Here is a 17,147-nt window from a genome sequence, read left to right as displayed (position 1 = left end):
TCCATAGCCAGACTGTCTTCTTGTTTTTTCTAGTCAGATAGTTCTTCCATTTTTCCTGTGGCTATTTCAGACCTTTGCCACTCTCCTCAAACTTCTGATAAATTCTGCTCTCCAGCAAATGACTTCACTTCCTTATAAGAGAAGTCAAATCCATTACACAGGAAACTTCCTCAACATCCTGCTACCAAATGTATCTGTCTTAGATCAGGCTCCTTAAGAGTAGAACCTGAGACAGGGATATAAAGTGTACAATTCAGTGAGTTTTGAAAGATACAATCAAGGTTTAGAAATTTTCCATCATCCCCAAGGCTTTCCTCATCCTCCGCTGCATTCCATCCCTCCTTACAGCCCTAGCTCTACACAACCACAGGTATACTTTCTGTCATTATAGATTATTTTTCATTTTCTAGAATTTCATATAAATGAGATCATACTAGGTATACTCTTGTATCTGGCTTCTTTCCCTCAGCATAATGATTTTGAGTTGTGTTGATGTAGTTGTATATGTTAATAGTCTTTCCTTTTTTTTTTTCTGATTAGTATCCCATTGTTTGGATATATCCCAATTTGTTAATCTATTCAACTGTTGATGGACATTTTGGTGTTGTTTCCAGTTTCTGTCCCTTGCAAATAAAACAGCTATGAACAATTTGTGTACTAGTCTTTGTGTGGGTATAAGTTTTTGTTTTTTGGGGAGGGTAAATACCTAGGAGTGGGATGATTAAGTGATGTTTTCTTCGATGATTTGCTAGAAGGACTCATAAGACTCGAAAGCAATTTATACTAATGGCTAAGATTTATTATAACAAAAAGTACAGAGTAAACAGCAGGAAAAATAAATGTGTTGGTGGTTAGGGAGTAATGGCCTAGGCCTCCTGGTCCTTCCTTGTGTGAGCACACAGGACATACTTTCTCTCTGTTGGTGAACTGCAGGAATATGTGTGGAACGTTTCTGTCCAGGGAAGCCCGTTTGAGTCTTAGGATCTGAGACTTTTATGGGGATCTGGTCACATAGACACATCCTGATATGCAGCCAGCCATAGCAAGTGAAACTTGGGTTCACATCGTCAGTCATGATGTTTCTGCAAAGCAGTTGGACAAGCCAGTGGGTATGGTTGCTCTAGGAGTATGTAACAAAATCATCGATACCTAATATAAAGGAAACTCTAAAGACCACATTCCTAAGTACTGGCCAGGAGGCAGTGATGGTTCCCTTGGAGAAATACAAGGCGTAAGCAGTGTTAACTCAGTGTTAACTCTTCTTCACAGGTGGCATAGTAGATGAATGTTTAGCTTTTTGAGAAACTGAAAACTGTTTCCAAAGTGATTATTCCATTTTACTGTTCCACCAGTAGTGTATGAGAAGTCCAGTTGCTTCACATCTTTACAAACACATGATCTTGTTAGCTTTTCAAATTTTAGTCATTCTTTTTTTTTTTAATACATTAATTTTATTCTTTTGTAAAAGAAACGGGCATTTAGAATCATAGATGAAAATGAATGATTTTAAAGCAGTTAAAATTATTTCCTAGGGAATAATTATGGTCAAAGTTTGTATGCTAGGAAAAAAAAATACTCCTGAAAAGATATCACTGTTTTTCACTCTATAAGAGTGTTACAAGAAATTTTAGTCATTCTGATAAGTATATAGGGGTATCTCACTGCTGTTTTACTGTGCTTTTCTCTCATGACTAATGTTGTGAGCATCATAATCATCATGTGATGTGCCTTTCACCAATTATGTCTTTTTATTGTGAAATCTCTTCAACTTGTCTCCACTTTTTATAATTGTCTTCTTATTGAATTCTCAGAGTACTTTATATATTTTAGATCAAAGTCCTTTGTCAGCTGTGTTGCAAATAATTTCTCCTCTTCTATGGTTTGCCTTTTTTGTTTTTGTAGAGTGCTTTATAAGAGCAAAGGTGTTTAAGTTTTATAAATTTAACGAATTGATTTTTTTTTATGATTCATGTGTTGTTAAGTCTTTGTCTACCCCAAAGTCTTTGTCTACCCCTTTGTCGCATAGATTTTCTTCTGTATTTTCTTCTACAGATTCTATAGTTTTAGCTGTTACATGTAGGTCTGTGATCCATTTCAAGTTAATTTTTGTGTATGGTATGAGATAAAGATTGATGTTCATTTGTTCACATGTTGGTATTCAGTTGATCCAGTATCATTTCTTAAAAAGACATCTTTTTCCATTGAATTATCCTGACATCTTTGTAAAAAATCAGGTGACTATATTTGTTTAAGCCTATTTCTGGAATTTATTTTGTTTAATTAATCTATATGTTTACCTTTATACCAGTACTGTACTGTCTTCATTACAGTGGTTTTGAAATAGGTCATATGTTTTTAACTGTGGTCTTTTTAAAAAAAACTGCTATAGTTAATTTAGGTTCTTTACGTTTCTATATATAAATTTTAGAATCAACTTGTAAATTTCCATTTTTAAAAAGCCTCTGGAATTTTTATTGGGATTGCACTGAATATAGGTTTGGGGAAGAATTGCCATTTTAATGATATGGAATCTTCTCATAGATGAACATGGTCTCTCTCTCCATTTATTTGTCTTCTTTAATTTCTCTCAGCAACATTATTTTGGTTTTCAGTGAACAGAGATTGTACATAATTTTATTAAATTTAACTAATAATTATATATTTTCGATGTTATTGTGAATGCTATTATTTAAAAATTTTGTTTTAATTTTGAGAATGTAATGTGCATGCAGTTGTAGGAAATAATACAGAGAGATCCTGTGTACCCTTTACCCATTTTCTCCCATTGGTAAGGTATAGCGTAACTATAGTAAATATCACTACTAGGAAATCAACATTGATACAACCTACAGATCTTATTTAGATTTCACCAGTTTTACATGCACTCATTTGTTTGTGTGTATTTAGTTTTATGCAGTTTTATCATGTGTGGGTCTTTGTGACCATTACTACAGTGAAGGTGTAGAACAGTTCCATCAGAAGGATCCACTGCACTACTTTTATATAAACGAACACATCTCCAAACCTCACCCTCTCCCTAGCCTCTGAGAACCACAAATCTGTTCTCCATCTCTGTAATTTCTCATTTCAAGAATGTTATATAAAGGGACTCATGCAGTATGTAACCTTTTGGGATTGGCTCTTTTCCACTTAGCATAATTTCCTTGAGATACATCCAAGTTGTTTCATATACCAAGTTTGCACCTTTTATTGCTGAGTAAGCATTCCATGGCATGGATATACCACAGTTTGCTTAACCCTTCATTCATTACATGACATTTGAGTTGTTTCCAGTTTTGATTATTTTGAATAAAGCTTCTATGAACGTTCATGTGCTGCTGATGTATGAACATAAGTTTTCATTTCTCTGGTATAAATGCCTAAGAGTGCAATTGCTGGATTATACTGTAAGTACATGTTTAATTTTCTAAGAAAAAGCTGTACTTTTTCTAGTCTCTGTATCATTTTACATTCCCATCAGCAATGTATGAGAGATCCAGTTTCTCCACATCTTCACCAGTATTTGTTGGTGTCACTATTTTTTACTCTAGCCTTTCTGATAGGTGTGTACTAATCTCATTTTATTTTAATTTGTATTTCCCTAATGGCTCATGATATTGAACTTTTTTTCATGTGCTTATCTGCCTTCTGTATATCTTCTTCAGTGACATGTCTGTTCATGTCTTTTGCCCATTTTCTAATTGGGCTGCTTGCTTGTTTGTTTTCTACTCTCTGAGTTTTGAGAATTCTTTATGTATGCTGGATGCTAGTCATTTGTCAGATACGTGGTTTGCAAACATTTTCTCCCAGTCTGTAACTTTACTGCTCTTAGTTTTAAAACTACATATTTTAATTGTTTACTCCTAGAATATAGATATATTATTCATTTTTATAGATTTATTTGGTACCCTGTGACTTTGCTAAATCCACACATTATTACTAGTGACTTTTTTTTGCAGACTTAAGATTCTTTTTTATGTCTCCTACAAATAAACACATTTGATTTCTAGGAGATAATTTTTTCTATCTAACTATATCTTTTATTTCTTTTTCTTGGGTTACTGCACTGGATAGCATATCTAGCACAATGTTGAGTCTGATTGCTGAGAGTAGATATCTTTCCCTTGTTTGCAATCTAAGGTGAAGGCATTCAATCTTTTACTGTGCTAGCTGTGTGTTTTTCATACGTACGCTTAATCCAGTTTTGGAATTCTCTTCTGTTCCTAATTTACTTAGGCTTTTGTCATGAATGGGTATTTGATTTTTGTCAAATGCTTCTTCCATGTTTATTTGCAGTGTCTTATTTTTTTTTCCTCTTACTTTTGTTGGTGTGGATTTTGGATTGCTTTTCCAGTGTTGTACATCCTTGTTTTTGAGTTGATCATGATGTATCATCTTTTTAAGAGTATATTGTTGGATTTGAATTATTAATATTTGTTTGTTTTTAACATCTTTGGAAGACATATTTACATGTTATATGTCAGTTAACTTTAGTATACTTTGATTTAACAAGAAGTACTCCATTTTTTTCCTAATTATTTATGGAAGAGGGTAGAATTTTGAGACTAAGTGTTCTTGGTACTCAAAGTGTCATTTTATTTATCTTGGATACTTCTTGGACATACTCTAATTGTTGGAATTTGCATTTGTAGACTATGTTAAACTAGTTCTGTATATTTATGATGTAAATGTTGATCTCAAAAATGTGGTTGGAGCCTGATGAATAAAATGCTGGACCAAAACAGAAATTGAGTTTTTAGTTGTTTTTTGTTTGTTTGGTTGTTTGGCTGCGTTGGGTCTTCATTGCTGTGCACGGGCTTTTTCTAGCTGCAGCGAGTTGGGGCTACTCTTCTTTGCGGTGTACAGCTTCTCATTGTGGTGGCTTCTCTTGTTGTGGAGCACAGGCCCTAGGCGTGTGGGCTTCAGTAGTTGCAGCACGCGGGCCCTAGAGTACTTGGGCTTCAGTAATTGTGGCGCACGGGCTTAATTGCTCCGCAGCATGTGGGATCTTCCAGGGCCAGGGATTGAACCCGTGTCCCCTGCCTTGGCAGGCGGATTCTTAACCACTGCGCCACCAGGGAAGTCCCGAGCATTGAGTTTTAACACTTAAAGTACCAAACAAGTGATTTGTAGTACTTATTAAGACAGATAGCTAAGAGACAGCTTTCAGAAAGCATATGCCCATAATCTGTAGTTTTCTTAGCATTACCATTATTTGAATGAGAATGAAATTAGAATTGACTAAAGTTAAGGATTTAGTTTTTTTTTTTTCTTTTTTAATCCTAATTTCTGCTTAAGGCCCTATATCTACTTTTGAAAGAAATCAAAATGTAATTCAACATTTGTAGTAGGCCTTTGAGACTCTGCAGTACATCTGGTGTCCCTTAGAAAAGCAACAAATGAATATCCTTTGAATCCAGCAGTTAAGCTTTGTTGGCTCTTTTCCTATTGTGGGGTAAAAGGGTAGTCCTGATGAGTTCTTTGCTGGTGTCTTTCCAGCCCTTATCAGGTTGGTTATCGCTGTGTCACCTATGTGACTTCTACAAATCATCTAGCCTGCCTAATATTTAATTTTTTTAAAACAATGAGAATTGATGATGATGGAAAGGAATATAAAATTGAAATATTATATCCTGTATTTCAGTCTGAAAACTTGGAGAATACAGTAATCATACCAGATATCAAACTACATAGCAATCCTTCGGCGTTTAATATTTATTGCAATGTACGCCATTGCGTTCTGGAATGGCAGAAAAAAGAAACATCGTTGGCAGCTGCATCTAAGAACTCTGTGCAGAGTGGAGAATCAGATAGTGATGAAGAGGAGGAATCCAAAGAGCCCCCTATCAAGCTTCCAAAGGTAAGTCACTAAGATCCACTTAGATGCATAACCTACAGGTGTTTGGGCTTTAATACATATGTTTGCATTGCTAAAATGCCTTGCTTTTAATAAAATTGCACACTGAAAATAACAGAGCCTATGGGTAAAAATAGGTTTGAGATCAGGAAAACTTTATGCAACTTTATAATTGGAGTGCTAACAAAGTCAATAATTGGTACCTCAGTGGGGAGTACTTGGAAAGCCCAGGCAGGGAGCTCAGTGGCTTGGAGTGTGTTACAGGGGCTGTTAAAAATGTACAAAAGCAGTAGAGGGGAAATGGTGGCTTGCGGGCACTGAGCCATTGCAGATGGAAGTGGAACTCTGAGCCAGTGAGCTGCTGTTAAGGTGGGCACAAGAGGAAGTGCAAATTACTACAAGCCAAGAGCCACGAAAAGCTGGGGGCACATCCCTCCCTCTGAGTACAGGTAATACATTTTAATTTTTCTTGAAATAGAGCTAGAAATGCTCCTGGTTGTGCAGCAGCTGAGCTGAGAGCTTTTGCCTTTTCTGTCTAAGGTTAATTGTACTCTTGCTATCCTGGCTCCCTTTGCCTAGGAATAAAATTACATATGAACCAGTAAAACTTCTGCATTGTTCTGATATCACTCCCATATTTACCAGAGGCATATAATCTAATTGGTGTTATAGAAACATGTATTGAAGTAGAACAAACTGTTCTTAAGGTACTCTGTTCTATATAAGCATTAGTGTATTTCAAGACTATAATGTTACTTTATATATGTATTTTTCTATATAGTATGTGTAGTTAGTATTTCTAACAAAAGAATGGGTAAAAATATAAACATTTAAAAATGGTACCTTTATCATAAATGATTTATGCATTTGTTTTTTTCTAAATACAGACATTTTGAAATGATTTCCTTTATCATAGATGATTCGTGTCTATTGTCTTTTTACTAAATGGATACCTTAAAATTGTGCCTTGAAAACTTCTTTATATGCATACATAATATATCATGTAAATACTTACTTTACTACTTGGAAATAGCAGCCAGATAGAGGCTGTGTTCCTGATCTGATTTATTTTGTACATTTCATGGTGACTCTTCATAAGTTCACCACTGTCCTTTATCATTCCTGTGAGGTTCTTCTCACCTTATTCTCAGCAGTTGACTTGCTTCCTGTTTCATAGAGTGGTAGAGGTTTTGTGAAGTTCCTCAGCCTCTTAATCAGCCACCTTCAAATGTCCTTATCTCCTCTTGGGACCCTTTTCCCCTTGGTCGTTTTCTCTCCAGTGTCCTTAACTGTACCTTCTCTACTAGCTTCTTTCTTCAACTTAAAACAAACAGGCCCATCTTTTCCATATAAGGTAAAGAGCATGGTCTCTAATTCTGATTTCTATTGCTTAATTAGGGGAGGTTGAGGAAAAATACGTTGTTAAGTTAGGATATGGGGATATGAAGGAATCAAGTATACTTTTGTTACAAGAATTCCATTCTGTGTGTGGGTGAGTCCCACTGTACTATAGTAATCACTCAGCTTAGATTCAACATTAGGAAGGAAAATAAAGACCCAGAGAAACCTTTCACACAGGTATGCAGATTTTGAATAATAAACTATAGTCAATTTAAAAGATACTGCACAATCAAGAACAACTGATTCTTAGGCTGTTTTAAAACATCAGGATGAATGAGTATTAAAGAAATAAAATATCAGGCATTCTTAAGACAGTGAATTTTTAGCATGATTAACAGAGTTAAAAGATGCAGAGTCAAAAAGGGATCTTTAAAAGAAAAGTAGAAGAAAAGCAAATAGCTCAAGTAATTAATATTGAGTTTTCCATCAAGTACTGACCTGTGAGGAAACAGGGTATAGTGATGAATATGGGAAGTAGAGTCAAACTGCCTGAGTTCAAACACTTGCCATTAAAAATACTAGCTGTTTGATGCTGCGAAAGTTGTTTGACCTCTCTCTGCCTCAGTTTTGTCATCTATGAAATGGGGATAATGCCTATCTCGTAGGTAGTAGTGAGGATTCAAAGAGTTAATAAATGCACGTGTGCTCAATAAATGATAGCTGTAGTTTTAAGTATCAGGTGCAAACAGGAAAATGTGTAGGTCCAAATGAATTTCATTAGTTTTCAGGGAACTCATCAATTTATTAAGAAATACTTCATATCCAAGGAAATGAAACCTCTAGAAAATCAGTGAGATCAGAGATTCACATGCCTTTATGCAGAGGTAGTCAGAATGCCATGGGTGGGGGCAGGGCAGGGAGTGAAACTTTCAGGTCTTAGGCAGCAATTTGCAGGGCACAAAAGAAGAGATGAAGTCTTTAGGGTTTGAGGTGATGGGAGCGTGAGGGCAGGTGAGAAATGTTGACTTTTTCTTTTCCTTTTGACCATTTCTGTGCCTCTGCTCCAGATGCTCTTTCATGTCAGTTCCTCCCTTTTCTTTGTTGTTTCTCTCTTGCTCCTCCTTGAATGTGTGGCTGTCACTTTCCTTTTTCTTGCGGATGTTTCTTTCTCTCCTGCTTCTTTTTTCTTTCACATAATGAAGACAGTTTTTATTTGTGTCAAGGTATCATTTTGATACAATTCTATGTTTTCCCTTCTTGACTTTTAAAAGTTAGTTAAATTGTTTTTGACTCTGATGTAGACCTTGCTTGTCAGATTTTTTTGCTTTTTGTTTTTTGCAGGTCAGTAATCATTTAAAATAGTACTTTCTTACCCCCACCTGCTTAAAAGTATACCTTTCTTACCAAAAACAGTTTTTACCCAGCTCAAACTGCCTTTCACTATCTGATTTCCAGATCTTCTAAAGCGCTCCAAATTTCATAGCTACATAATTTTTTAATAGTAATATTTAGGATTCATACTTCCCATCCAAACTTATTTGAGGCTAGTCATGCCTCATATTTTGTTAAAAGATGTGGATGTACACAGATTCATTTATATACTTCTTAATTCAGTAAATTCAGTTTATAGCAGGCATTCTGTTAGGCCCTGAGAACAAAATGATGAGACACGATCCCCACCCTAAAGAAAGTTATGTCTAGCAGGCATGTCCAGTGCCCTAAGGATTGATAGGGGTGTGCAAGGTATAGTGCAGCCCGGTGGAGTAAGGATGCAGCACTGACTAAGATGCACCTGCAGGCAGGGAGAATGGCATCGTTACAAAAGCACAAGCGGTCAGCTTTGGCTAGAGTGGACTGGCTGAATAGGGCAAGAGTAGAGAACAGGATCATGGGCCTTAAATGTCATGCAACCATTTTCAGATTTTGTCTTGTAAATTGGAAATAAGAAAGATTTTAAGCAAAAGACTGTGATCAGACTTGTATTTTATTAAAGTTACTCGGGTGCTGGAAAGGCAGATCCACTAGAGGGTGGGGAGACTAGAGCAGAGGGACCAGTGAGGCAGTTATTGCAGTCGTCTGAAGTGTTCATGGGGGATGCAACTAGGGTAGTAGCAGTGTTTGGCATAAAAGAAATATTAAGGAAGTAGAATTGTCAGGAATTGTTAATTAGTTGGTTATGAAGGCTGAAAGAGAAGGTAGAATGTAAACATATTTCTGAAGTTTCTAGGTGGTGATGCCATTTACTTAAAGAGGAAGAACTGGAGGAGAAACAGTGCTTTGTTGGAACGATGATTAAGTTTAGTTCTGGCTGTACTGAGTGTGAAGTAGCTGTGAGATGTCCGGTGCTCACTATGTAAGATTGAAGTTCAAAAGAAAGGTCCCAGCTAGGCATACAGTTTTGGGAGTTAGTGTGGTGACAGAAGATGACACAAAATTCTGTTAGAGATGGAACAGTAGGTGGGATCAAGAACATTGTTTAAAAACTAAATTAGCTTTGAAAAGTTGTAAGAGCACTTTTTCCTCTGGGTGTGAAGAGAAGGGAAGAAGGGGGTAGAAGTCGTAGATAAATTTGTGTGTTAGAGGCTAGGAGGTTAGACATTTCACACCTGGATCTTCTGAGGAGCAGAATTCTTCTCCTCTTCCCCCCCACCTCCTCCTCTGCTGCGTCTGTTGCTGTTGCCTCTTCTTCCTCCCTTCTCTCACTCCTCTCTAGATTTGTATTTTTTATTATTTGTAAATGATGTCTCTACCAAATGTTTACTTTAGAGAAGAAAATTTTAAAGACAGTATACTTCACTCTGTAGTAATATGTAAATCTACTTTTGGTTTCCTTTTGCGCTTGTTCAAATGTTTTCTGTAAGTCTTAGAACTGATTCTAGGACTTTTTAATAGAAGATATAATTTCTAATGGCAAAGAGTTTATTAATATTAAATCTAAATATGATGTATCTAAACGCTTATGTTATTGTTTGTTAGTGAAATAATAATGCCACCTTTGGAAATACGTGATTCGAGGAGAGAAAAATAAAACCTCAAAAGACTCTTTTTTTCTTTTTTTTTGGCCAAATATGTTTTTGCCTCACTTTTCTCAACAGTGACATTGGACTGTCTGTACCAGTTAATTATTTGGGTTTTGTGTTCCTTCAAGTATAACAGAGAGCTTTCAGGATTTAATTGTTTGAAAGCAACAATAAAGATAATATTCAGTAAATTTACAAAAGACTATTTTCTGAAGAGAAGTGGAAGACCGTGTTTTTGGTGGTTAGTTATAGTTTATCGTGGAACATATTGAGTGCTTAGTGTGTTATCTTATTATAATGAACTATTCTATTAATAAGTTTAGTCAAACTTATTAATCATTTATTTTGCTATTTATAAAGGCAGTGCATAATCAATGTAGATAATTTGAAAAAATGGAGAACATTTTTATAAAGAGGAAAAGAAAATTTTACATTAGAAGTTATTTCTAAAATCCTGTTAACCAATAATACCCACTGTAAACATTTTTGTATATGCACATTAAAAATATATTTATTTCTGCACAAATGAAATCATATTGTATTTGCAGTACTATATTTTTTTTTGTCCTTGTACTCTTCCTTCCTAATATTGAGGGAGGAGGACATACAGTGTGTTCTCAGTGACTATAAGACAGGCTTCAAAGTGTAAAGTGCAATTTCAAAGTTTGTACATATAGTAAAATACTCTCAGCCAAACCTCAGAAAAAAGTCTTAATTCACAACATGTTGTGCTCCTTTGCTCAATGATTCAAAGCTAAATATGATTGGAAAACTTGAGGTTGATTTTTATTTTGTTGTATATTGAATACATATCACAGTTCTGGAAATGAATGTTTTCTCTCTTATTAAAAAAACAAATCCACACCGAACTAAGACACAGATGACAAGCGAGAATCACAGTGGTTAACCTAGACAGATGGGTAATTCCTTGTCTTGACCGTTTTGACTAACATTTTATGAGTGTTTTTCATGAAAGCCATCTAGTGCTCTGCTCCTGGGCAGCCCACCTGAGTTACCTGTTGTCATACATTTGTTATTATACCTTAAACTTATTAGCGAGACAGCTTGGGAATATGTTCAGTAAGTAGCCTTACTGTTTTTGGAAAGGTTCAATACTTTCTCTGTTGCTATAGGAATCTACTTATAAAAAGAAACCCTAGCCAAAAATGTCATCCGTGAAGAATTCTTTGAATTATGAAAAGTCATGATTGGTAGTGGTAGAGTAAGCAATCTTCAAGACTGATGGATAGAGTAGTCTCCTACTGGCCTGAGAATAGAGCCCTACTTTTGTATTGTACTCAGGAGATCTTTGACTTCAGATTTGTTTCCTGTACGGACATAAACAGATGGAAATCTTGGACAGCATGTTTTTATTTTCTAGTCTGTTTCAGGAAAATAAACTATATGAAATGGCAAGTTTTCATTTCCATTTAATTAATTGAAACTCTATACAAGCACTTCTGTAATCTTAGCTATAATCAAGTATTCTAGGATTTTAGATAACTTCTCTAAAGACAATCCTATTAGTTATTTTGACTTCTCAGTCATATCTGTATTCTTCAGAAACCTTGCAGATGGTAGTCAGAACTGCAACTGACTTGCCTGCAATTGATGTAACCCTTGTCGGACAAGTTGCAGTGGTTTTTAGCACACAGCTGAGAGAGTAAATAAATATTTGTTGTCTGCCTATCATGTGCAGGCAGTGGGATAGTCATGGGAGATATTAGTTAAGACATACTCTGTGTCCACAAGGAGATCCCAGTTTAGTTGGGAAAATGGAAACAAAAATAGTCAGTTACACTATAACATAATAAGTGCTATAAAAGATGTCTGGACTGGGTAAGCATTATATATAAGATTCATTTACTCTGTTAGATTATAAACTCTTAGAGAAAAGGTCTAGTATAATGTATCTCGTATCTCCTGTAGCAAGTTGTACAAAGTAAATACTTAAAATGTTTATGTAATATATGAATTAATGTACAGATCTCAGCAGAGAGAATATCTTCTGTTTCGTTCAATAGAATTAATAATGCTTTGATGCATTTCTACTAATTAATCTAGTTTTAACTTCTTCTGTTACTTACTTCTTCTCCAAATAATTTAACACTTCTTGAGAAGATCTTACACATTTCCTTTTTAAAATGTTGGCATTGACTGAGAAATGGAATTGCATTGTCTATTGTTCTGTCAGCCCTCTGAAGGTATTTCCTTACATGAGTTCATCACATTTGCTGTCTCAGTCTTTAGTTACAGATTTATCTATCTTTTGCTAGATACTGAGTTATATTTTTCTTGGTCCTGATGAGGAATAAGATAATTAAAGTAAAAATAGCCATGATATTTTAGCTAGGCAGTCTTTAATTCTTTTTGTGATAAATCCTACAAGAATAAGGGACACCGTCTACAAATAATAATATGGTGATTGTGCCATATAGGAAAGGCTAAGATGAAAAGTTCCTTTTTTAATCTTTTCACCATATGTACCATATTGCCTTCTTTTCTGGTATAGGTAATAATTAACGTAACAGAAGAGTGCCCGTTTTGACTTGAGAACAGCCAAATGAACTTTGTAAATTAATAGTTTATTTTTTTCTGAGTGAATGCAGTCTAGTACCTAGTTCACTGTTAAACCATTTTCATGGTGTTTTATTATGGCTTCATTATCCTGAAACTACTTTTTAAGTAGTGCCACTATTTTTTAACCTTCTGTGTTACGAGACGATTTTCTAAATCTTGAAATTAAACACACTGGGTTTTATTCTTTCTTATGTGATGACTTTTTTGCCTTTAAAATATTGTACCATTACTCATTTGCTGTGGAAGTAAGCTGTACCGATTTTACTGCCTGAGAAGTGTTATTAGCTCACATGCTATAAAGTATAATTTTTTTTTTTTCATCTTAAATAGATCATTGAGGTTGGACTCTGTGAAGTTTTTGAATTGATCAAGGAGACGCGATTTTCTCATCCATCCCTGTGCCTCAGGAGTCTCCAAGCCCTGCTTAACGTGCTTCAGGGTCAGCAGCCAGAAGGCCTCCAGTCAGAGCCACCCGAGGTCCTAGGTAAGAGCTTAGGCACATTGAATGAAGCCTTTAAATGTAAAGAGCTTCTCTTATGGAGCACATACAGCAGCCTGTAATTCAGTCTCTGTTTGTTTATGATGCTGAAACAGCAGGGGTATAAATTTTAAGTTACTTTGCTGTGTTCCCCTGGTGTTATGATTTAAGAGTTATAGGTCATGCACAGTCATTTCCTGATTATTATGATGGGGAAAAGCAAAATATAAATTCTTGGAACCCAGAAAAAATCCTCAAGCCTTATAGTCACTATGAACTTAAATCATTCTTAATAAACCTTTGGCCAAAATAGCTAACATCGACTTTGTCTAACTTTACATGTTACTTTGGAGAGTTAAAAAAGTAGGAAAAGAGGGAACAGATACTACCAACCCAAAACAACACAATTAGTTTCTAAACAGAGAGGACATTTCTTTTGTGTTCATGATAAATAAAAATTTATTTTTGTTAAAGATAAAGCTTTTGAATTAGTAGCAACTTCCATTAAGTAAAAATGTTTGCTTTTTGTAAAGTGCATTTGAATTTTATGAATGCCTGCCTTTCATGCCCGTGACCTAGGCTCAACACATAATCCTGTAAGCAGGATGGGGACTCTTAAGGAAGAGAAGTAGAGATGGAAGCTTAATTTTGAAGGCTAATTGCTTTTCTCTGATGCTAACTGTGGGCCTTCACAGAGTCTAGTTTTCTAAATCTCAAGCATTAGCTTGTTTCCGTCATATATGTGGGTCCTAAGTGTGGAGTATCTGATTCAGTAGATTTGGGATGGGACCTGAGAATCTGCATTTGGAGTACGTTTCTGGGTAATGCTGATGCTCGTGCTGCTGGTCTGGGGACCACACTGCCGGTCTGGATTAGAGTTTGGTCCTTTTTCTCTACTTGGCTATTTGGATTATGTTAGACCCACGTGTGAGAACCTAATTACATGGTTTTAATTTGCATGTCAGATTGTTATTTTTTTGGTCACGTATTGTGGTTAGTTTTTGTGTTCCATTTGTTTTGTTACTGCTTTGTTTTAGTCGGTGGGGGGAGAACTGGCCATGAAAATAAGCTGAGGATTTTTAAAAACAACAACAGCCCCCCAATCCACCATGTTATGAAATGCTACTACCAAATAAAGCTGCATATGTTAAGAAGCAGGCACCTTGTTTATTGTCACTGTAGCACCAGTGATCGTATTGCTGTTATGATGTACTACTTGACTTCATGGCATTTTATTGAAGATTTAATTAAATTAATTAATTTTATTTAAGAATATTTTGCTAGTTAACCTTACCTCTGGTTTGTAAATTAGCAAATAATTGAAGTATTTAAAATATCCACTAAAACAGTATATCCTATATCTTACTTTGAACAACATGCTAATCCTCGCTTTCCTTCTAGATCTTCTGCCATTTTGTTGTCTTCTATCATTTGTTGTATACTTTCTCTTATATTCAGTTTATACATAAATAGTCCCTCTCCTTTATTCTTTTCAAAATAGATCTTCTCAATACTGGGTTTTAAAATTATAATATGTGCTTTAGCTTAATCGTCTTCTTTCTGTCAAAACTTAGGTCTCCTGATTAATTTGTTTTTATTTTCTTACTAACAGTTTCAAATGCTGCTATACTGTCTTTGGTCTCTCTTCTATCCTTCCAATGCTTACTTTTCTGATCTCTTCACTGCTTTGACTTATTTTTCTGTTCAGGCATTTATCAACACTTCATACTTTTTATTTTGTTTAATTGGCACAAAGGTGTAAGTAGTAGTTTGGTTCTTTAAATCAAAATTTGTATTGAAATCTGTCTCTTTTTTCCTTTGATTTAATATCATAATTACATTAGTTACACTTTTTCCACGTTGTTTTTTTTCATGTTACTCATGAAAATATATGTATATTTGTATCTCTTTTATTGTTGGGATAGCTTGATGATTATTATACATCAGACTTCTCTTTGCAGATGGATTTGATTTACAGATTGTCCAGTTTTTAAAAAAAATCCTTCCCTTATATCTGTCTTTCTGTTCAGTTTAAGGTTAGAATATATGTTCTCAATTATTCACTTAAATGTAATAGCGCCTTCTATGTTCTGTGCTAAGAGTGTATAATATAGGGGTGATCAGTATAAACATTATTGCTGTTATTATGGAATTTAGCATCAGACAGTTGGACACAGGTATGATTACAAATGTGAATAAATAGCATGGGGGAAAGAGGGAGTTCTGGGGTTTATAACAGGCTTCCCTGAAGATGTGACATATGAGATTTGAAGGATGAGTAAGAAGGAGTTAACTAAGTTTCCAGGCAGAATGGAGAGCATGCAGTAAGGCTTTGAGGTAGGAAGGAGAATGACTGGAAAAAGGCTGTATGACTAGAGTGTGGAGAGTGAGGGGATGGAAACGGCAGGGAGTAGATCATGTGGAGCTTGATAGGCCAGTTCAAGGAGGATGGTCATTGTTCTAGGAGAAATTGAACATCACTGTCTCCTTATGGTTTTTTAAAAATTCTTTATAGTCTTACACTGTTTTCTTTAATTTGAATCTAACCTTTTTGATGGCAGGGACATTCTTTGTCTTTGTCAACGTACTACCCCAACCTAGAATAGTTCCTGATGTACAAGAAGAATTCAGGAAATATTGGCTGAATAATTATAAGATGAATGGGCAGAAGGATAATGATAGAGGAGGGATGGACAAACAAGAAAGATAGATGAAAGGGTAGAGGGAAGGTTAGATGGCATAAAGGAAAGACTGAAGGATATAGAGAGAAGTGCAGAAGGGAGGGAGAAAGGAAAGAAGGAAGAGGAGCAGGAGGGAATTAAAGGAGTGAGTGGATTTTAAATAGAAAACCAGATTTTTGGTTTAAAAGTTCTCTTTGGCTATAAGGGTGCAAAAGTGTATGATAGGAGCTAATTTATGAACACTTTTTAGTAGTCTAATTAAGAGATGGTGATAGATAGCATGGATTGGGGAGATGCTGATGAGATGCAAAAAAGTGGAGGAATTAATTAGGAAGTAAAATTGACAGGACTTAATTAGGGATTAGATATGGAAGATGGGGACTAGATAGAGGAAGCCTAGGTTTCTGTGAGCTAACAAATAAAACACAGATGGCCTTTTAGTTTGCAGAGAATTACGGTACATCAATTCTCTCTCTTGCTTTCCTCCTTCCTTCTCCTTTCCCTCTCTCTCTTTCCACCTTTATCAATTTTTCTGTTTCTCTCTTTTTCTGACTCTGTTTTTTTCTTTCTCTCTGTGTCTCCGAGTATGCACTTCTAAAGGATTTTCAAATCCTCCTTCCCTTCTACGTAAGAAATACCCAGAAGTTTATTGATTTAATCTTGAGTGGAGTTTTGTGTGGAGACCTCTGATGGCCATAGAACATTCTTGTGTTATTTTTCCATCTTTGCCTCTATCTGGCTTTATGATTTAGGGAAAATCTCTTAACCTCCCTGTGTCTCAATTTCATTATCCATGAAAAGGGGATATCTGTCCTATTGACTTGCAGGTTTTTTCTAGAGTATAAAATGAATTACAAGTGTGAACTGCTGTTATGTTCGTGATAAAGCCAATTTTATATTAAACAAATTATTGCATATGTTTTGTGTATTCTGTTGTTGTTTTTCAAATGAATACATAATTTTCTGGACACTTAACATTTTAAGATGCCCGTATTTTTCCCAATCTAAACGGTAAAAATAAGTGCAATGAGTAGTCTGTTACTACTTGATAGGCTTCTTGAATACTGTGAGTGCCTCAAAGCAAGTTTCTTTTAAATGATCTTGGATAGATTCCATTTTTTCATTTACAAAAATAAGGAGTTCACTAAATATTCTCCAAGGTCGTTTTTATATAAATATTCTAACTTTTG

General features: G+C 35.3%; 1 protein-coding gene across 11 annotated transcripts in view; it reads left to right on the top strand.

The window, feature by feature from the left end:
• The window catches only part of MYCBP2 (MYC binding protein 2), a 277,195-nt gene that overhangs the window by 30,196 nt on the left and 229,852 nt on the right, over nt 1-17,147 (top strand). For all 11 annotated transcript variants that reach the window (XM_068527032.1, XM_068527035.1, XM_068527036.1 and 8 more), the window contains exons 3-4: nt 5,645-5,860; nt 13,129-13,282. In XM_068527032.1, the coding sequence (XP_068383133.1) occupies nt 5,645-5,860; nt 13,129-13,282 (370 nt within the window). The remainder of the gene's footprint in view (nt 1-5,644; nt 5,861-13,128; nt 13,283-17,147) is intronic.

This window comes from Eschrichtius robustus, chromosome 18, assembly GCF_028021215.1.
Source record: "Eschrichtius robustus isolate mEscRob2 chromosome 18, mEscRob2.pri, whole genome shotgun sequence".
Taxonomy (NCBI): Eukaryota; Metazoa; Chordata; class Mammalia; order Artiodactyla; family Eschrichtiidae; genus Eschrichtius; species Eschrichtius robustus.
This window is presented reverse-complemented; position numbering and strand designations above follow the sequence as displayed.